This window comes from Aulonocara sp. 'chitande type north' Nkhata Bay, linkage group LG5, assembly GCF_057382095.1.
Source record: "Aulonocara sp. 'chitande type north' Nkhata Bay isolate Kocher_YH1m ecotype deep benthic linkage group LG5, A_spYH_male_GT1.1, whole genome shotgun sequence".
NCBI lineage: Eukaryota > Metazoa > Chordata > Actinopteri > Cichliformes > Cichlidae > Aulonocara > Aulonocara sp. 'chitande type north' Nkhata Bay.
The window spans coordinates 14,388,873-14,404,836 of NC_141348.1; the positions used below are offsets into that span (position 1 = coordinate 14,388,873).

General features: G+C 40.5%; 2 protein-coding genes across 6 annotated transcripts; both read right to left on the reverse strand.

The window, feature by feature from the left end:
* Nucleotides 1-200: 200 nt before the first annotated feature.
* comtb (catechol-O-methyltransferase b) lies at nt 201-6,388 on the reverse strand. The gene is made up of 6 exons (XM_086291481.1): nt 6,254-6,388; nt 4,957-5,128; nt 1,156-1,273; nt 868-1,061; nt 628-759; nt 201-538 (listed from the first exon to the last, which is right to left on the reverse strand). Exons 2-6 carry the CDS (start codon nt 5,125-5,127, stop codon nt 359-361), a joined length of 795 nt encoding a protein of 264 aa, XP_086147607.1. The 5' UTR covers nt 5,128; nt 6,254-6,388; the 3' UTR covers nt 201-358.
* Nucleotides 6,389-6,455: 67 nt separating this feature from the next.
* LOC147329992 (SRSF protein kinase 3-like) lies at nt 6,456-14,837 on the reverse strand. Of its 5 annotated transcripts, none has more exons than XM_086291474.1 (15): nt 14,705-14,837; nt 13,566-13,817; nt 13,376-13,484; nt 13,201-13,288; nt 12,832-12,919; nt 12,563-12,669; nt 12,265-12,430; nt 12,123-12,148; nt 11,960-12,016; nt 10,706-11,036; nt 10,419-10,516; nt 8,236-8,343; nt 8,038-8,107; nt 7,870-7,962; nt 6,464-7,715 (listed from the first exon to the last, which is right to left on the reverse strand). In XM_086291474.1, the coding sequence occupies exons 2-15, from the start codon at nt 13,783-13,785 to the stop codon at nt 7,531-7,533; spliced, it is 1,746 nt and encodes a 581-aa protein (XP_086147600.1). In that variant the 5' UTR covers nt 13,786-13,817; nt 14,705-14,837; the 3' UTR covers nt 6,464-7,530. The 5 variants fall into 5 exon arrangements, with proteins under 5 accessions (XP_086147603.1, XP_086147599.1, XP_086147600.1 ...); XM_086291476.1 differs by having other exon boundaries at nt 7,545-7,765; XM_086291473.1 differs by having other exon boundaries at nt 6,460-7,715; nt 7,870-8,107.
* Between the last annotated feature and the right edge of the window lie 1,127 nt (nt 14,838-15,964).

A 15,964-nucleotide genomic window follows, 5' to 3' on the forward strand; every position in this document is an offset into this window, starting at 1 on the left:
ACAGAATGCAGCTGGATTAGATTTATTATTGATTTGAGTTGATGCTCTGGGAAAAAAAATGCAGCTGCCAGATCAGTTTGCAACTCACCAGTAAATTAGAAGACTGAATGTATCATTACTACCATCTAATGTATCAGTATGGACATCTCAAAGAATGCATCAAGTCTTCATACAGTGGAAATTAAAGCTCACAACACAGCTTTTCTTTTACACGTCACTTTTAATTTCAGTTTTTATGACATTTAAAAAAGGCAAAACAGATTCTCCTCCTCACTTGCAGAGTCTGCAAACCCAAGACTCTGAAGGTCTGAGGTCTACTAGTACCTGTGTAAATAGGGGTTATTTTCCCCCTTTAAAACTACCCTAAGAAGACAGATTTCTCCAAGCCATCCTCCACTTTGGTGTACTCCAGATGAGATTTGAAGTACTGGCTTTTGTATCTCGGGCTGTTTCGAACATACTCAAGGTAATCAGGGGTTCCAGGGCAGATGACGTTGTCTGCCAGCAAGATAGTGCCTTTCCTTAGGAGGCCACAGTCCTGATTCAAAAAAGAAGAAAGGCAAAACTGGAGTCATGGCAGAAAAAGCAAAGACTTTAATGAGTATAGGATGAGTCAAACAGACTTGCCTCTAGCAGCTTTGTGTCAGGAAGGTAGCGATCTTTCCAGTGATCCAAGAAAACCAAATCAAATGTTTTCACCCCAAACTGTTCCTTCATTTTGGGGATCCACTCGCCAGATGGGCCTTCAACTACCTGGATCTATTAAAAAAATAAGTAAATAGAAAATAAAAATTAAAAAAGGAATATTGCAATTTGACCCTATGCATTCCCTATGCAAATCAGCTTCTTTTTAGAGCTCCTCGTTACCTTATCCTCTAGTCCTGCCCAAGCAATAACCTGACGAGCAATTTTGGCGTAGTCTGGGTTAAATTCAAGAGTGATGATCTTGGCGCGTGGAGGAAGAAGGCTGGCGATGCGCACCGTAGAGTAGCCACAGTAGGTTCCCAGCTCTAACACAGTGACAGGATTCACTTCAGACACCACTGAATCAAGAATGCAGCCTATGACAAAACAAAAAGAAATATTAAAAATATATAGTTTGATCGAATAAGGAACTGATTTTACTCATTGAGCATATCATTAGGAAGTCAGTACCTTTCTCATCCCCGACATTCATGGCCCATTCCTTCTGTCTGCAGAAGTTGTCAATGGCTTTCACCACGCTGCGAGGGTCTCCTCTAGTGGCGTTCTTCTGTACTGCATGTAGGAGTCGCTGGAGTTAGATGCAGGGGGAGAAAAAGCACCACTTAATAAAACCTCAATAAGAGTTTACGAGCATCAATTAGTTATAACAGACAATACTTGGATTTGCACAGATATTTTGATCTGATGGTTGAATTTTTAAAGGGGATTTTAAACACATATGGATATAGTTTTGTTAATCTTATCACTTCTTGTGTTATGATTGTGGTTCCAGTGTTTCACACATTTCATAGATGTCCAACAAGAGAAAATTGTGGTCTGCACACTATAAATAAGAGCTAGATACTCGTTTTTTCAACATGAGACAGAATCAAATGATATTTTCCCTCTTATGAAAATATTGTTAAAGGGGAAGTTGTGCTTGTGTTATTTCCTGTTATTACATTAAAACAGACTTCAGAAAGCCAGCTTAGGTTTTCGTCCAAACTCAGCAGGGTTCCTTCCCGCTGCACACCTGATCCCCATCAACCAATCACTCCCAGGAGCCCAGCCAGCACAGCTGTCTCACATTAGCTCATTAAGCGGTGCCGTATAGGCTGCACCCTCTTCCCACGCGTCTTTCTGAGTCGCCTTACACTTTTATTGGAGCAAACACACAATATACTGGGCCGCCAGGGCCCTTAATACAGCTGTCTGCTAAAGAATGGAGCGTTACTTGCATATTTTTGTGCTTCAGCTCTAAAGCTCTGTAAAACACTGGACACTATTTTAGGTGCACCTGTTCAACTGCTTTTTAATGCAAATATCTAACCAGCAAATTCCATAGCAGCAATTCAATACATTTAGGCATTTAGTTCAAACTGACCGGGGAAGAAGGGTGATTTAAGTGACTTTACTGTGGCATAATTGTTGGTGACAGATGGGCTAGTCTGAGTATTTCAGAAACTGTAGATCTGCTGGGATTTTCCACACACAAGCTTATATAAAGTTTATAAAGAATGGTCAGAAAAAGAGAAAATATTCATTGAGTGGCAGTTTTGTGAGAGAAAATGTACCAGTAGTAGGTCAGATGGCCAAACTGCTTTGAGGCAATAGGAAGACAACAGTGTGTCAACTTGCAGAGATTCATTCCCACATGGTATGCATGAGAGCACTTCTGAACCTATATATCAAAACCTGAAGCAGATTGGCTACAATAACAGAAGACCACACCAGGCGCCACTCCTTTTGGGAAACTGAGGCTACAGTTCACACAGGTTCACCATAACTGGACAATAGAAGATTCTAAAAACGGTGACTGATCTAGTGAGTCTCAATTTTTGCTGTGACATTCAGATAGTGGGGCCAGAATTTGTTGTAAATAATACAGAAGTGTAAGTCCATCCTTTCTTATATCAAGGGTTTAGGCAGCTGGTGGTGGTGGTGTAATCGTGTGGGCAATATTTTCTTGGCACACTTTTGCCCTTTCGTACTGAATAAGAATCTGTTAAACCCCACAGTCTACAGGAATATTCTCAGGGAGGCTGCAGTGCTCCAATCCTTTCAAACTGGTTTATTAAACTTGACAATGGATTTTCTATACTCAAACGGCCCCCACTATCACCCGTTCCAATAGGACATCTTTAAGATTTATTTCCAAGCTCCTTAGTTGAACAGGAGATTGCATCATGGATGTGCAGCCAACAAATCTGCAGCAACTGTATAATCCTATCATGTGATCCTATCACCAATGCTCTTATGGATACCTTGTGGGAATGAGTCTCTGCATGTTGACACACTGTTGTCTTCCTATTGGCTCAACGCAGTCTGGCCATCTGACCTACTACTTTCTAACTATTCTTTATAAACCTTGAATATGCTCATGTGTGGAAAATCCCAGCAAATCTACAGTTTCTGAAATACTCAAGACTACCCCATCTGTCATCAACAGGAATTTTTCCAGCACTTTCTTGAATCTGTGTCACAGAGCATTAATGGTGTTCTCAAGGGGAAAAGGCATCCAATTTAGTACTATCAAGGTGTACTTAATAAAGTGTCCTGTGAGTGTATTTCATACCCTAAGCCCCATACGCAACTAAAAAATGATATTAAAAGTAATAGTGTCTTTAGGGTCATTTGGTTTTCATTAAATTATTAATTAGTGTGTTTTCACACCTGTGGTGTTTAGACCATTTAAATCGAATCGTTTCGTTATCCCCCTTTTCCGGTTTGTGTGGATGTATAGTATACAGTACTGTACAGAATATCACACTCGGGTTTAGACCAAAACAACCACACCGAGACACATGTGTAGGTGGTCTCATGTGCAAATGTACTTGTGTTGTTCATTTAGGGTGTGAATGTGATCCAAGCCTAGATCCAAAACAAACCACCCACTTTACACTGCAAGTTTGAGCTAAAAAATTTACTGTAGCCATGTATACTTTGTATTCTGGGATGTGGCAAGGTATTATAGATGTGCAAAGGTCTGTACAGACTAGCAACTAGCCGTGAAATAAATGTAAATTCTCTGTGTTCTCCAATTTTTAATAGTTCTCCAATAGTCCCCCCAAGGACACATCTGGCCAATAAGTGAACTGAACACTCTCATGTTGTTTGTAGTGAAACATTTAGGTTCACTTGTAGTTCACTTACATTTTTTTCTGTGTGAAAACAAACCAAACCATAGTAAAAAAAAAAACTCAAATTCATCAACTGATATGGACCAGCATAAACAAACTACGGGTGTGAAAATGCCCCTGATTTCATGACAACACATAAGCACATCTTTTTGTTCTTTGACATTATGGGGAATTGTGACGTGAATTTAAATCCATTTTGGAATAACGCTCTAAAATGACAAAATGTGGAACAAATGAAGTGATGTGAATACTTTCTGGATGCACAAGCTCAACTACAAGTTTAACTTTTCTTTCCATTTTCTACTCATTTTATGTTTTAAGCATTTCAACTCTTTTTCTTTTTCCAGTCCTTTTTTTGCTTTTACCCTTTTCTACTTTTTGCAGTGTGTTACTGACTTCACACTCAAAAAACCTGTAAAATTAAATTATTTAAAAATATTTAAATAAAAAAAACTTTAGGTTCATAATAGTTTTTGTTAATAGGATGTCTTTAGTATTTTTAATAAATATATTTGCAAATCGCTGCATTTCCAACTTGTGTATGTGAAAGAGCTTTAGGTGCATGACACTCTTACATTAACATCTCTGTAATAGTTATGGTCGCCGTGACACCCCCACCCCCACCCAAAAAAAAGGGAGGCTGAATGAAGAAAAACATGAGAAAAACATAAGAAACCAGACAAGTAAGTTTTGACAATTTCAGTGAAAAGTAGTTTTTACTGAGTGGAACAAATGGTAGACGACTCTGCAGATTGCCTCACATTACTGTTTGTCTCTTAGATTTATTGCCATGAATCTGGTATGCTATATTCTTCGTGGGTGCCACGGATATTTTTACAGTTTATTGTTCACAATCATTTCTTCAGCTGTTTGCTTTCCAGTTTTGGTGAGCCCGTATCCACTAAGCTTCAGGTTTCTGTCCTTACCTGATATGAATGGAGCCCAGTGTGAACCTTTGCTGTTGTAGCCTATCTGCGAGTGGTCACTATATTTTTCACATGCTTTGCTTTTTCTCTCCATCTTGGTTCTGCCATACCTTTTCTATACGCTTCATACACTGTTAAACTAAATCACATCGACACAGTATGTGATGGTTGACACTGTGAGAGGTGAGTGTTTGTGGACGGCGCACCTGAGGACGTGTGGACTGGGTCAGTGTGTCCAGCATTCGCTCCACAATCATGTCGTGCCACAATAGCGCCAGTCCTCCATGATACTGCACAGCAGTGGGAATCAGCCATCTGTACAGAGCATACAGAAGAGCTGCTCCACCTGTGCAGCTGTAGAATAGAGTCAGCCACATGCTGCAACCAGATTGTAAAAATATCAGTTCAGTGCAGGTATGGTGTATAGTGCTATATTATGGAAAAGGACAATGATAAATGAACCCCAGACGCAGTGCAATAACGGCAAATCTGCATGAGATAAATGAAAGCTCCTCTCCTGTCTCCTCTCGCCCTACCTTTCCCTTTGTGTTGGGTTAATGAGATGGGTATTTATGCAGTGTACAGTTGCTGCTTCACTATCAGCTGCTGTTACCGCTGCTGCCATGTCCAAGATGAACACCCACACGAAACTCAATATGATGATATCTCTCAAGGATATCAACTCCAATAAACAGTTGAAAGCACACCACACAGTGCTTTGTGTGGACCTTCCTCCTCTCAGGAGCAATTAGTCTGTTTAGATTTCTCCAGCACAGATAAATGGGTAAGAAAAGGGTGTGTGTGGGGAGGGGGAGCACAGCCAGAATTCTAAACAAAAGCTGCTTCTGTGGGAAAGCAGTGAAAAGCATGGCTGGAAACAACTCTACCTTGCACTAATAATACAACTGTGGGAGACCATTGGCTGTTGAGGTAATTCCTTTTGATTTGGAGTTTTAGTTGCATGGCAACTGGCCGGGGGTTAAGAGCTGTGTCACAAAAGGCAGAGCTTTGGGACTTTAACCTTTACTTACTTTACTTTGCTTCTTCTGAACATACAGGAACAGGCGCAGAAAATAAAATGGAATTTTAGAAAGGCTGCATAAACACACACATGCATGTTTATCATTGTGCAGATGAACAGCAGCATGAAGTTGCATGCTTTTCCTACTATCTACCTGAATTCAAACTCCACTGGAACAAAAACAGAGAAGGCACAACAAAACTGGTAAAAAGGGAATTTGTGAAATGCTTTTTTGGTTTTGCATGGCTGAAATCCGCGTCAGTTACAGGAATTACCATTGATGTCCCACAGTTTCACAACACTATTTCACAATACTATTTCGCAAACTCTTCAGTCCATAATATGAATTCAAACCAGACTGAGCAGTGGTTTTTCTTTAGCAACTGCAGGACTAATTCTTCTTAGGAAAAAAAAACCCGGTTGCATTCTTAAAATCTTACTTTTTATTACAATCCCAGGGAACAGAAGAATAGAAGACTTACGTGTGCAGGCAGGCTCGCTCTCAGCTCTCTTCTCGCTTCCCCTGCCGCTAGAGGAAAATCTGCTGGTTTCCTAACAGGCGGACATATGCCTACGTTTACATGAGGCTAACTCCTCCCTCCTCTTCCATCCACCCTCCTACTCAGAGCTGTGCTGTGAGCATGCAAGGAATGTACAGCAGACCTAATCTCAACAGTCAGCACACTCACACTTGCTCAGTCTTGACAAAAACAGGGCGCACTGTTTGTTGTGCATAGCATTTCATCATTTATTAGGGTTAAATATGTGTGTTGATTAAATCACCTTTATCATTTGTAGGTGTTTGCCCTGATATTCTTAGTGGGTAATTATCCTATTTACATTTCATAATTTTAATTTGATACTTGAGCTGTGTGAAGACACCCCTTCTACACCTCAGACCTAAGTGGGATTTATAAGCTAGCAGAGGGAGCATTTGTTGTCTACTCTGGTTCAGGGACTGCCCATCTGCCTGCAGAGAGCTCTGTTGCCAGATGGAGGCAGTATACAAATATGTGGTACAACTGGTCTGTGGGTCGCTCATGTTGTTGTTTTTCCATCAACCAGCCACAGAGAAAAGCAAAGTTACAACATAGAAAGAGGTGAAGTGAAACAGAGTAGTAAAAGCAATGAAACATGTCCACTGTAGCCACTCTCTGTGCTTTTCATTACGCATTTTTTTTTATCTTTGAAGTTTTTATCTCCTGTTCCTGGTGAACTCTGCTGTTGCTCCCTTCTCTTTTCCAGCCCACTTGTCAACCAATCAGCATTCAGCAGATGCTTACATCATCTGCATCCAGCGACATGCAGTTAGGATCTTGGAGGACTGCACTGGAGCACATCTGGGGTGGGTGAAAACCCTTCTCCCCCCTCTGCCCAAATGGAAATGTGTACGCAGATGGACATATTTGCGGGATAATAAATCCTGCTTTACACTGTTGCCATTTCAATACTTGGGTATAAAGAAGGGGAGGTCTTCATTTGCTTTTTTAGAAGAAAAAATAAAACAAATCTTCTGTTCTGTTATCAAAACTTAAGGATATTGTACGCTTGGTTTGAGGCACTTTTCTTGTAGGACAAAATTGTACTTTGGTCATTGCCTAACTTAGACAGCTAACAAAAGACCAAACAACCCAAGTCAGGCTAATAAACATTATCAAAAGCTGTGCTCATGATGCCAGCACCAGGCTACACCCACCGCTGACCAAATCCCATCACAGAGATAGTTCACTGGGCTCTAAATGTCACAAAGCCAGTGTGTCTAGAAGGCAATCCAGGGGTGAGTTAGACACTGGGCAGCTGTGGCTCTTTTCTCTGGCAGCAGTTCCAACATTGTCAAGAGAAAGGAACTGAACTGTAAAGCTTCCTCCCGTGACCACTCATATTTGTCCAGCAAGATCTCAAACAGGCCCCATGGTTTCAGCTTTGAGATGTGTCGCAGATGTCCTGGAGACAAGGAAAACGGACCAGAACACTTTTAGGAAGGAAAAGATGAACTGCGTAAGAGAATTAAAAAGAGAGTTAATTAAATAGGTAAAACTTTCTGTGTCAAACTACAATAAAAAACAAACAAAGTGATCGCACAATGACACAAAATTACCCTTAGAGTTGAAATATCGTTTAGAATTTCTCCCTGAGAGGGCAAACTGTGATGGAAGAGGTCCTAGTAGCTCAATGATGTGGGCAATGTGATCTGAAAGGACATGAGTACACACCGTACTATAAGCACATAAATCAAGGACAAGAGAAATTTGTGTACACCACAAACCTTCCTCGCGGGAAAATGTGGCTCCTGACTGTGGGTCGAACAAATAGTCCCCTGTGGCCAATTCAAAAGCCTACACAGAGAGGGACAAAAATAAAAATGGTTGTAGTGAATCTATGAATGTCAATGAGATGTGTGACCTTCATTTCTTTCTTCTTTTTTTATTTTGTTTTTACACTTATATTCAGGTACTTAGCTCACCATGCAGGCAGTGCTCCAGATGTCAGCGGGTGTGCCATAGTCAGCACCAATCAGGGCCTCCACAGAACGATACTGACACGTCTGGATGTCTTCGGTAAAGTGTTTGTGCTGGCAACAAGATAGATGAGCTGCATACAAGGCTGCACAAAATCTCTCTATGTTAAATTAAAAACCTGTGACCCTTAATCTATATGCACATGGTTGTGTAAGCCAGCGGTCCCCAACCCCTGGGCCCGGTCCGTGAGTCGTTTGGCACCGGGCCACAAGAGTTGAGGCTCGGGTGTGAAATGTATGGTTTTCAGGGTTTTTTATCGGTTTTTAGCATGACTTTGTTATCGTTTTTAATCGTTAACTCTGTTTCCTGGGTCTTTTCACGTGTGTTATGAATAAACCGGTACTGGTTTTATTTTGTTGTATTTATCCGCGACACCTTAAAGGCCGGTCCGTGAAAATATTGTTGGGCATAAACCGGTCCGTGGCGCAAAAAAGGTTGGGGACCGCTGGTGTAAGCCACTGTTATGATGATGACGACAGACCAGATTATTTCAATAATTATGATAAATAACTATTCTTAGGAACAACTGGAATTTAACATATTAGCATGCTAACATTTACTGACTGGCATTAAACACAGAGTGAAACTGAGGTTGATGAGCATGTCTTTATTATTTTATTTTGTTATAAACATAACTTTATCCAATAATAGGAGTAAAAGTTCATGAATGACCCAAGTTATTAGAGTTCGTTCAAAGGGTAGTGAGGTTTTAGTACGTCCAGAGTTTGCGTACAGTGCCATACGTACAGCCAGGGTGGGATTTGCTTTGGAGATTTGGTGATTTACCCTCTACTCTGGTCTATATGTTCGTCACTCTAATATATTATTATTACCTTCCCACCACAACCTTCCTGTATAGGGTTATGATGGGGTGATAGAGAGAAACAGCCGCATTCCTGAGTGATTAAATCAATCCTAACCTGATCGTCATCTGTTTTGTCACAAGTTAGAATCGGTGATCAACGATGCTGTACAGAATGTTAGCCATTTTCACACATTAATTAACTCACAGTCAATTGCCAATCTCAGTAAATGTAAGGGAGCTGCCCCCATCCGTGTACAAAGATTTGCAGATGTGCATAAAGGAGGGGTGATTTTAATCTACTATAGTGGAAATTTTTTCTTTTTCAACAACATTTTGTGCTGTTGAATTTTGAGAACTTTTCATCTTAAAGTCAAATGGCACAGCTACTAAAATAGTTCTAAGTTGCTGTGTCTGAAGAAGAAGACCTGAAACTGAGAATATTGGACATGTTGATTTCTGTGTTCAGGGTGGGACTAATCCTGGTTCGTGCCCTTTGGATCCATGCACCTGCAAGTGATCAGCTCACCTGTTCCTGTTCCTGACTTTCTCTAACATTCACCCTAAACTTTGACAGTTTTGTTTGTTTGTGCTGTAAATAAACTTGTTAAAACAATCCGCCTGAAGCCCTGACAAATATCATTTAAAAAATAGTCTTGTGACACTGCGGCTATATGTTTATATTCAGAACCCTTAAAGATTATAATTATTCTATAGACATTTCATTGACAGCAGGGATAAATACCATAATAGGCTACAGAATAATTTTTCATTTTTCTTGCATGCTTTTAAAATGTTACCATAGAAAACAGCATCTTGATCTGTTTTTCTGACTCGGACAAATAAAATGGAAACCATCAGTTGTAATGAACTGCACAAGATTGCTACATACGCCTCTCTTAAGCTACATGTCAGCCCACACAGTCTCACAAGCGACATATGGCAGCTGTGTTTTCACCACAGGGCACTGTAAATATGGCTATCATGCCGTGCACCTGCTGCATTGTATCATAATGATGACTTAGAAGCATTTTTAATGCACTCGTGTGGCCATTTATGAAACAGAGTGCAGTTTACCTCAAAGTTCTGAGTGTGTTTTGATTAAATGTGGGAATAATACTATAATATCAAATACTTAAAGGTTTAATAAAGCCAGAATCCTGAAGCACAAAGCCCTGGGCAGTTGCAGCTGAATTTATGGTATGACATAGACCAACTCAACTCTAAACTCCGAAAGGCAACAACCGTGTGATCTGGAATTCAGATATTCTCTAGAAATCAAAAACAAACAGAAACATATTCCCTAATAAAAATAAATTCACTCACCACCCAGCAGGCATTGCCTAGATCAGCAATCTTGATGAGGATTTTGTCAGCATTGTGAGGCTTCAGTAGGTCCAGAATAACATCTGAGTCACTGGTGCCTTAAGTACATAAAACAACATGACAGCTAAGAAAGTACTTTTACTGCTTACGATCCATGTAGCCTTTCAGTTTATGTAAACACACAGCCCAAAGTACAGATTTGAGCCAAAATGCAAGTTTCCACAGAAAGAGGAACAAACTGTTGGCTTTAGAGTTACTTTCCCTCCAAGAAATCTTCTTAGACTCACCTTGTGGACATGATGGTGAAGGTAGCAGAGAATCTCTGTCTGCAGTCTGATGTAATAACAATGATCTGGATCCAGAGACAGCAGCATCTGTGCTGAGGTCTGGACACGAGCAGAAGGAGTCTCTGAGGCTGTGTGCAGCTAAATTCAATCTGTCTTCCAACAGCAGAGTCTGTCTTCTTACAGTGATGTTAGAACCTGTTAGCTTAGAGTGACAAGTGGAGCCATGGGTGCTAGAGGTAGCACCGACAGAAACGGACACATCAGGCTTGCCTCGTCGGCTTCTGTCTTTCCTCGTCAGTCGCTTAATTGGACTTCTGGAAATCCTGCTGGACTGTAGGGCACAGTCATACGTGGAAAACAATCAGCAGAGAGCATGGACCGAAGAAATTAATAAGAAATGTGCTTAGTGATTTATCACAAATCTATGCCTGCTTTGTGAGATCCAGCAAAAATGCAGAATAATGCAACTACAAGTGATGTTTCATATTCTATTAGTACTTAAGTGCACAGACAACAGTGGATGTATTTAGCATTGTTTTTATATTTCATACCTCAGCAGTGAATCATAAAGTTTTCACATGATTTAGAGCAGGTTGCTGACAACAAGCTATGGTGAAACCACAACAGCGGCTATTGGAAGGACATCAAAATAACCAGTTGTGTCTGCTTACTGTTTCAGCATTGCTTAGTGCCCAGTCCTGATAGTCACAGTAAGTTGCCTACTGTAGAATATATACCATAAGTAATACACCATAGGAGCTGTACTCTCTAAATACATGATAACCTGCTCTTTACTTGTCTGTACTCCACTGCAGTGCATATATTGCAAACGCCTCTTTCCAGTGTCTCTTTAGGATGAGAAAGGAAGAAAAATACAGTAGAATGAACACATATAACGTGCTCTCCAATCTCTGCCCAAACTCTCTGTAAAAGTTACACACACCTGAGTGGGTAGTAAGAAAAAAATGCTGCAATATGAATGCCATAATTATTGATTATATGAATGTTACAAATGCAAAAAAACAGGCAGAGCATATTTTCTGACTGAGGTGAAGAGGCCACAACTGCTCAGCAACTCAGCAACTGCTGATAAAAATCAAGTATGAACAGTAACTTTTCCCATATCCACTCACTGTGGATAGAAGTCTCAGTGTAGTGTGCTTGTACAGAAGACCGGTTGTTACACAGTTTGACAAAGATGAAGGAGCTTATAGGATGCATCAGTATAAAAGCAAAACACCAACTCCATCTTACCCACTCCCCAAGAGTGTGGAAAACCCCAGTCAGCTTTCCGAGTAACTTGGGCGCACTCTAAGTAAGTCAAAGTATAAAAGTAAAGGTCATAATACAATCAGAGCTGAATAAAAATGTATTAATAGGATAATAATATCAGAGGAATATATTTCATATTGCACACCTGTTTTTCTCTGGAAACTGTGTTCACTGGCAAATGGAAAAGCATCAGGAGGGGAAAAAGGCACAAATGTGGTTAAGGTACTTCCCGAGACACAATATAACTGAGTCATATGTAGGCTAATTATTAGCACAGCATCGCTAACCTGAGGTGCTGGTGAATACAGGAGACCTGGGCATCTGCCACAGCTTGGTGTCGGCCGCGAGCTTTTGAACATAAACCTCATCCACTCTCAGAAGGATGTTTTCTGGCTTGATGTCTGTGTGAATGATCTTGCATTTAGTGTGCAAGTAATCTAAACCCTGAAGAACCTGTGAGAAGGAACCGTAATCAGATCACTGACATAGGCAAAGACAGAACATCTTCTGTTTACAGAAAAACCTCAAATAGTGGTCATAGACAGGGGACCATTTCAAAGGTTGGAATAAAGGATTACACAAAACCTGTCTGAGGATGCTCTTAACGCAGGGAAGAGGGAGGCCTGTGTAGTTCGATTTGATGATCCACCTCAGCAGCTGGTGCCCAAGAACCTCCAGAACCATGCACACATCTGTTGAGCAATTAAGGACCTGCTTTTATACCACAGAACCTGAATATTACACCCTGGGTATTTAGAAGAAGCCAGAATACACTTACAAGATCTGCACCACTCAATGAAATACTACAAGTTGCGGAGCAGATAATTGTGATCGACCATCTTTATAAAGGATACGCTCTCCATTCACTCCAGTCACCCTGAAGTCATCAATGAGCTGGACTATGCTGTCTCGTTTAGGATCTTTGGGGTCGCTGTCTCTTACCTGATGATTAAACAAGTACGTATTGAACAAAAATAAATAAAAATGAAGAGGACACATGATTTCATAGCATGGTGACATTATTGTGACTCCACAGTGATGGACATAAAATAGCAAAATGATCGCAGAAAACCTTTGCAGTTCATTGCACCACTAAACACGCTGATTACTCAGACTTCCGCTCGTGGCCAGACTAAGCCTAACCCTAAGCCAGTTCTGTTACACGAGTGTTTTAAGAGCACTCCAAAATGACTTGAATCTGACAGCAATGTGACCACACTGACGCATTTCAGAAGTTTGATCTCATCCAGTGCCGTCTCTGTGAATGTTTGAGCACTCTTCACCACCTTCAGAGCCACAAATTGCCCTTTCCTGCATGCAAACAATTATGTCAGTGAGTTACTGGATCATATTGATAATTGTTGTGTAAAAAGTCAAGTGGACCAAACCTGTACTTACACCATATCCCAGCAGAGCCACACAGTAGAGAAATGACCCCATCCCAACTTTTTAACAACTTGGTAACGGTCAACAAAAATGTCTCCAATCTCTACAGGGTAGTAACCACCTGCAATGAAATACGCAGCAGATGTGAAAATTGAAGATCTCAACCAGGGGAGCTGGATTTCAGGGTCGGTGTCTTACCTACCTATGCAATAGTCAGCAGGATTCTCCTGTTGCTCATCGTAAAATCCCTGAGGCTCAGGTGAAACAGCATTCCTCTGTACAGTTTGAGGGCAGCGGTGATCCTGGCTAGGCTTACGAGTCCGTGCTGTGTTAGAAGTGGCGTGGGTCCTGGTTTTGATGGGTGGATTAAAAGAGTTTGTTGTAATCAGCGCTGCTATCGTAGCAGCATACGATGAGGACATGTTTATCTGGAGCCTGATGAACTCGAGCCCAGCTGGAGGAGGGTCAAGAAGACAGCAGCACTCAGGAAGCTTATAACAAAAATGTATCTGCATACGTTCAAGAAGGAAGGAGGTCCTAAATCATTTCCCGCATGTGTAAAGCAAGAGTTCACTGGCTTGGAGTCTGGCAGCTGGTTTGTATTGTTAGCTACTGAGTGCAGTAGGTTGCTGCAATGACATTTTAAAAGAGCCAGTGAATGCGTATGATTATTTTTAGCTGGATGAATGGCATGTCAACGTAAATAGCTCGTGACACCAGCCAGCTGCAACTGAAATCTTACTGATATTGCATGAACTGCTGCAGTGCAGGAGCCACTGCTGTAAACAAGCAATGGCAAACTAGTCCATTTTACTTCACATTTGTACCACAGTTACAGCGCTTCAGTTTCGGCAAGACAGTAAAACAACTAGACACATACATGCAGGCTAGACTGCTCTCGTGGCATTCAACAAATAGCTGAACGTTGTGTGTGTGGTTATAAAAGTTTTAATTGGTGGCTGACACAAGAGGAAATTTCTAAAAGTCACTTTAAAAATTACTCTTTTTTTATATTTTACCTTTTTTAGCAACGAATGAAAAAAAATTCATCGGCTCACTGACAGGAAAGGAGCTTTAAACAGAGAGGGGAAAACAGCCCTTTGGCTTGCTTCCTCTTTATGCTGCCTAGCTAAAGATTCTTCTGCAGTGTGTGACATTCACATATGTCTTTTGTAAGGTATTTTGTATTGTACATATGATAAATTTGCCATTTCTTCCTCGAAAAGACTTATTCCGAAAGGGCTTTTTTTTTTTCCCGTGGGAGACGTCGAGAGTACATCAACTCGGAAACCGTTATCCCTCTCTAAATACCCAGCCACGTTCAAGGAAGAAGCAACTTACCGTTGTGTGCAATGTATCCACTTTTAGTATTTGTAACGCGGGAAATGAACGAGCCTGACACGAGGACATTCTCAGCCCGCTCTCCTCTGTGCGACTGGAAAAACACACTCAGGTCCAGGAATAGCAGCCTGCCGCTCCTGCTACCAGGGGCGCATCCGGATTTTTTTCATAGGGGTGGCACACCAGAAACACAATTTCCAGTTTTATTATGTTGTTGTCAAATATAGATGACTTGAAAAATATGTCAAAAAAGAGAGAAAGAAAATAATTATATGCCTAGTTAATCTGCTGATATTAAAGTTGATATTACTGAAAATAGGTACAAATGAAAACCAAATAACATTTTGAAATCCATACTAATGTGTTACAACTATTGATTGAATGACTGGAAGTCCCAACCATTGCTTTAATGATTCATAAGCAGAGTCGAGCAGAAGCTTAAGACTCTGAGAGAGTGCTCCTGCCTGCATGTAGCAGACATGCATTTCTGACAATATTATTGCTATCTAGCGACTAGCTCGATTTACAGAGGTGGTAAGGAGCTTGTCTTCTTATTTCTTTGTATTCAACTTTTCAACAAATTTTCATTTTGAGAAGAATGCTACTCAGTATGTTCCTGTAAAAAAAAAAAAAAAAAAAAACACAAACAAAAAAAGAAAACGCAGTAAAAAGTAACTGGTGATTACATGCATTGGAGCAACAGGAAATGTAAAAAAAAAAAAAAAAAATGGATATTGCGCTTATGTCTGTGAAGGTTCTCAGTCATCCAGGTCATCGTAGTCAAAGGAGCTTGCAAAGAAAAGCGTCTGGACTTCTTTAAGTTGCTTGAAGACGTTTCACCTCTCATCCGAGAAGCTTCTTCAGTTCTAATGTCAAATGGTGGAGAGTCCCAGATATAAACCTAGTGGGGGGATACTCCCACTAGGTTTATATCTGGGACTCTCCACCATTTGACTTTGCGCTTGTGCTGTGCAACACTGCAAATATATATATATATTTTTTTTCTATTTATTTTTAAAAGTAAATACAGGACCAGTATTTACCAGTACTGCAGATACTTTAACCTATAAATCAGAATCAGAATACTTTATTGATCCCTGGGGGAAATTATTTTGCATTATTATATGCAAAAGGCAGCTTTTGTAGGGGAGAGCAGTGCGCCATGATTTTGAACATATTTTAATGACCACTAAATTGTTGTGATTTTTACTTTCTCCAATACTTCATTAAAACAACAAAATCCTCCTTTCATCTTTATTT

Coding starts and splice junctions, on each gene's coding strand:
- comtb (XM_086291481.1), bottom strand. CDS start 5,127: ATGTGGCTGACTCTATTCTACAGCTGCACAGGTGGAGCAGCTCTTCTG. Junction 760..867: donor GGGCAGGACTAGAGGATAAG/GTAACGAGGAGC, acceptor TTTTTTTAATAG/ATCCAGGTAGTTGAAGGCCC. Junction 539..627: donor CTGACACAAAGCTGCTAGAG/GCAAGTCTGTTT, acceptor TTTTTGAATCAG/GACTGTGGCCTCCTAAGGAA.
- LOC147329992 (XM_086291473.1), bottom strand. CDS start 13,785: ATGTCCTCATCGTATGCTGCTACGATAGCAGCGCTGATTACAACAAAC. Junction 13,289..13,375: donor TGGCTCTGCTGGGATATGGT/GTAAGTACAGGT, acceptor GTTTGCATGCAG/GAAAGGGCAATTTGTGGCTC. Junction 7,716..7,869: donor ACGATATTTCAACTCTAAGG/GTAATTTTGTGT, acceptor CCTTGTCTCCAG/GACATCTGCGACACATCTCA.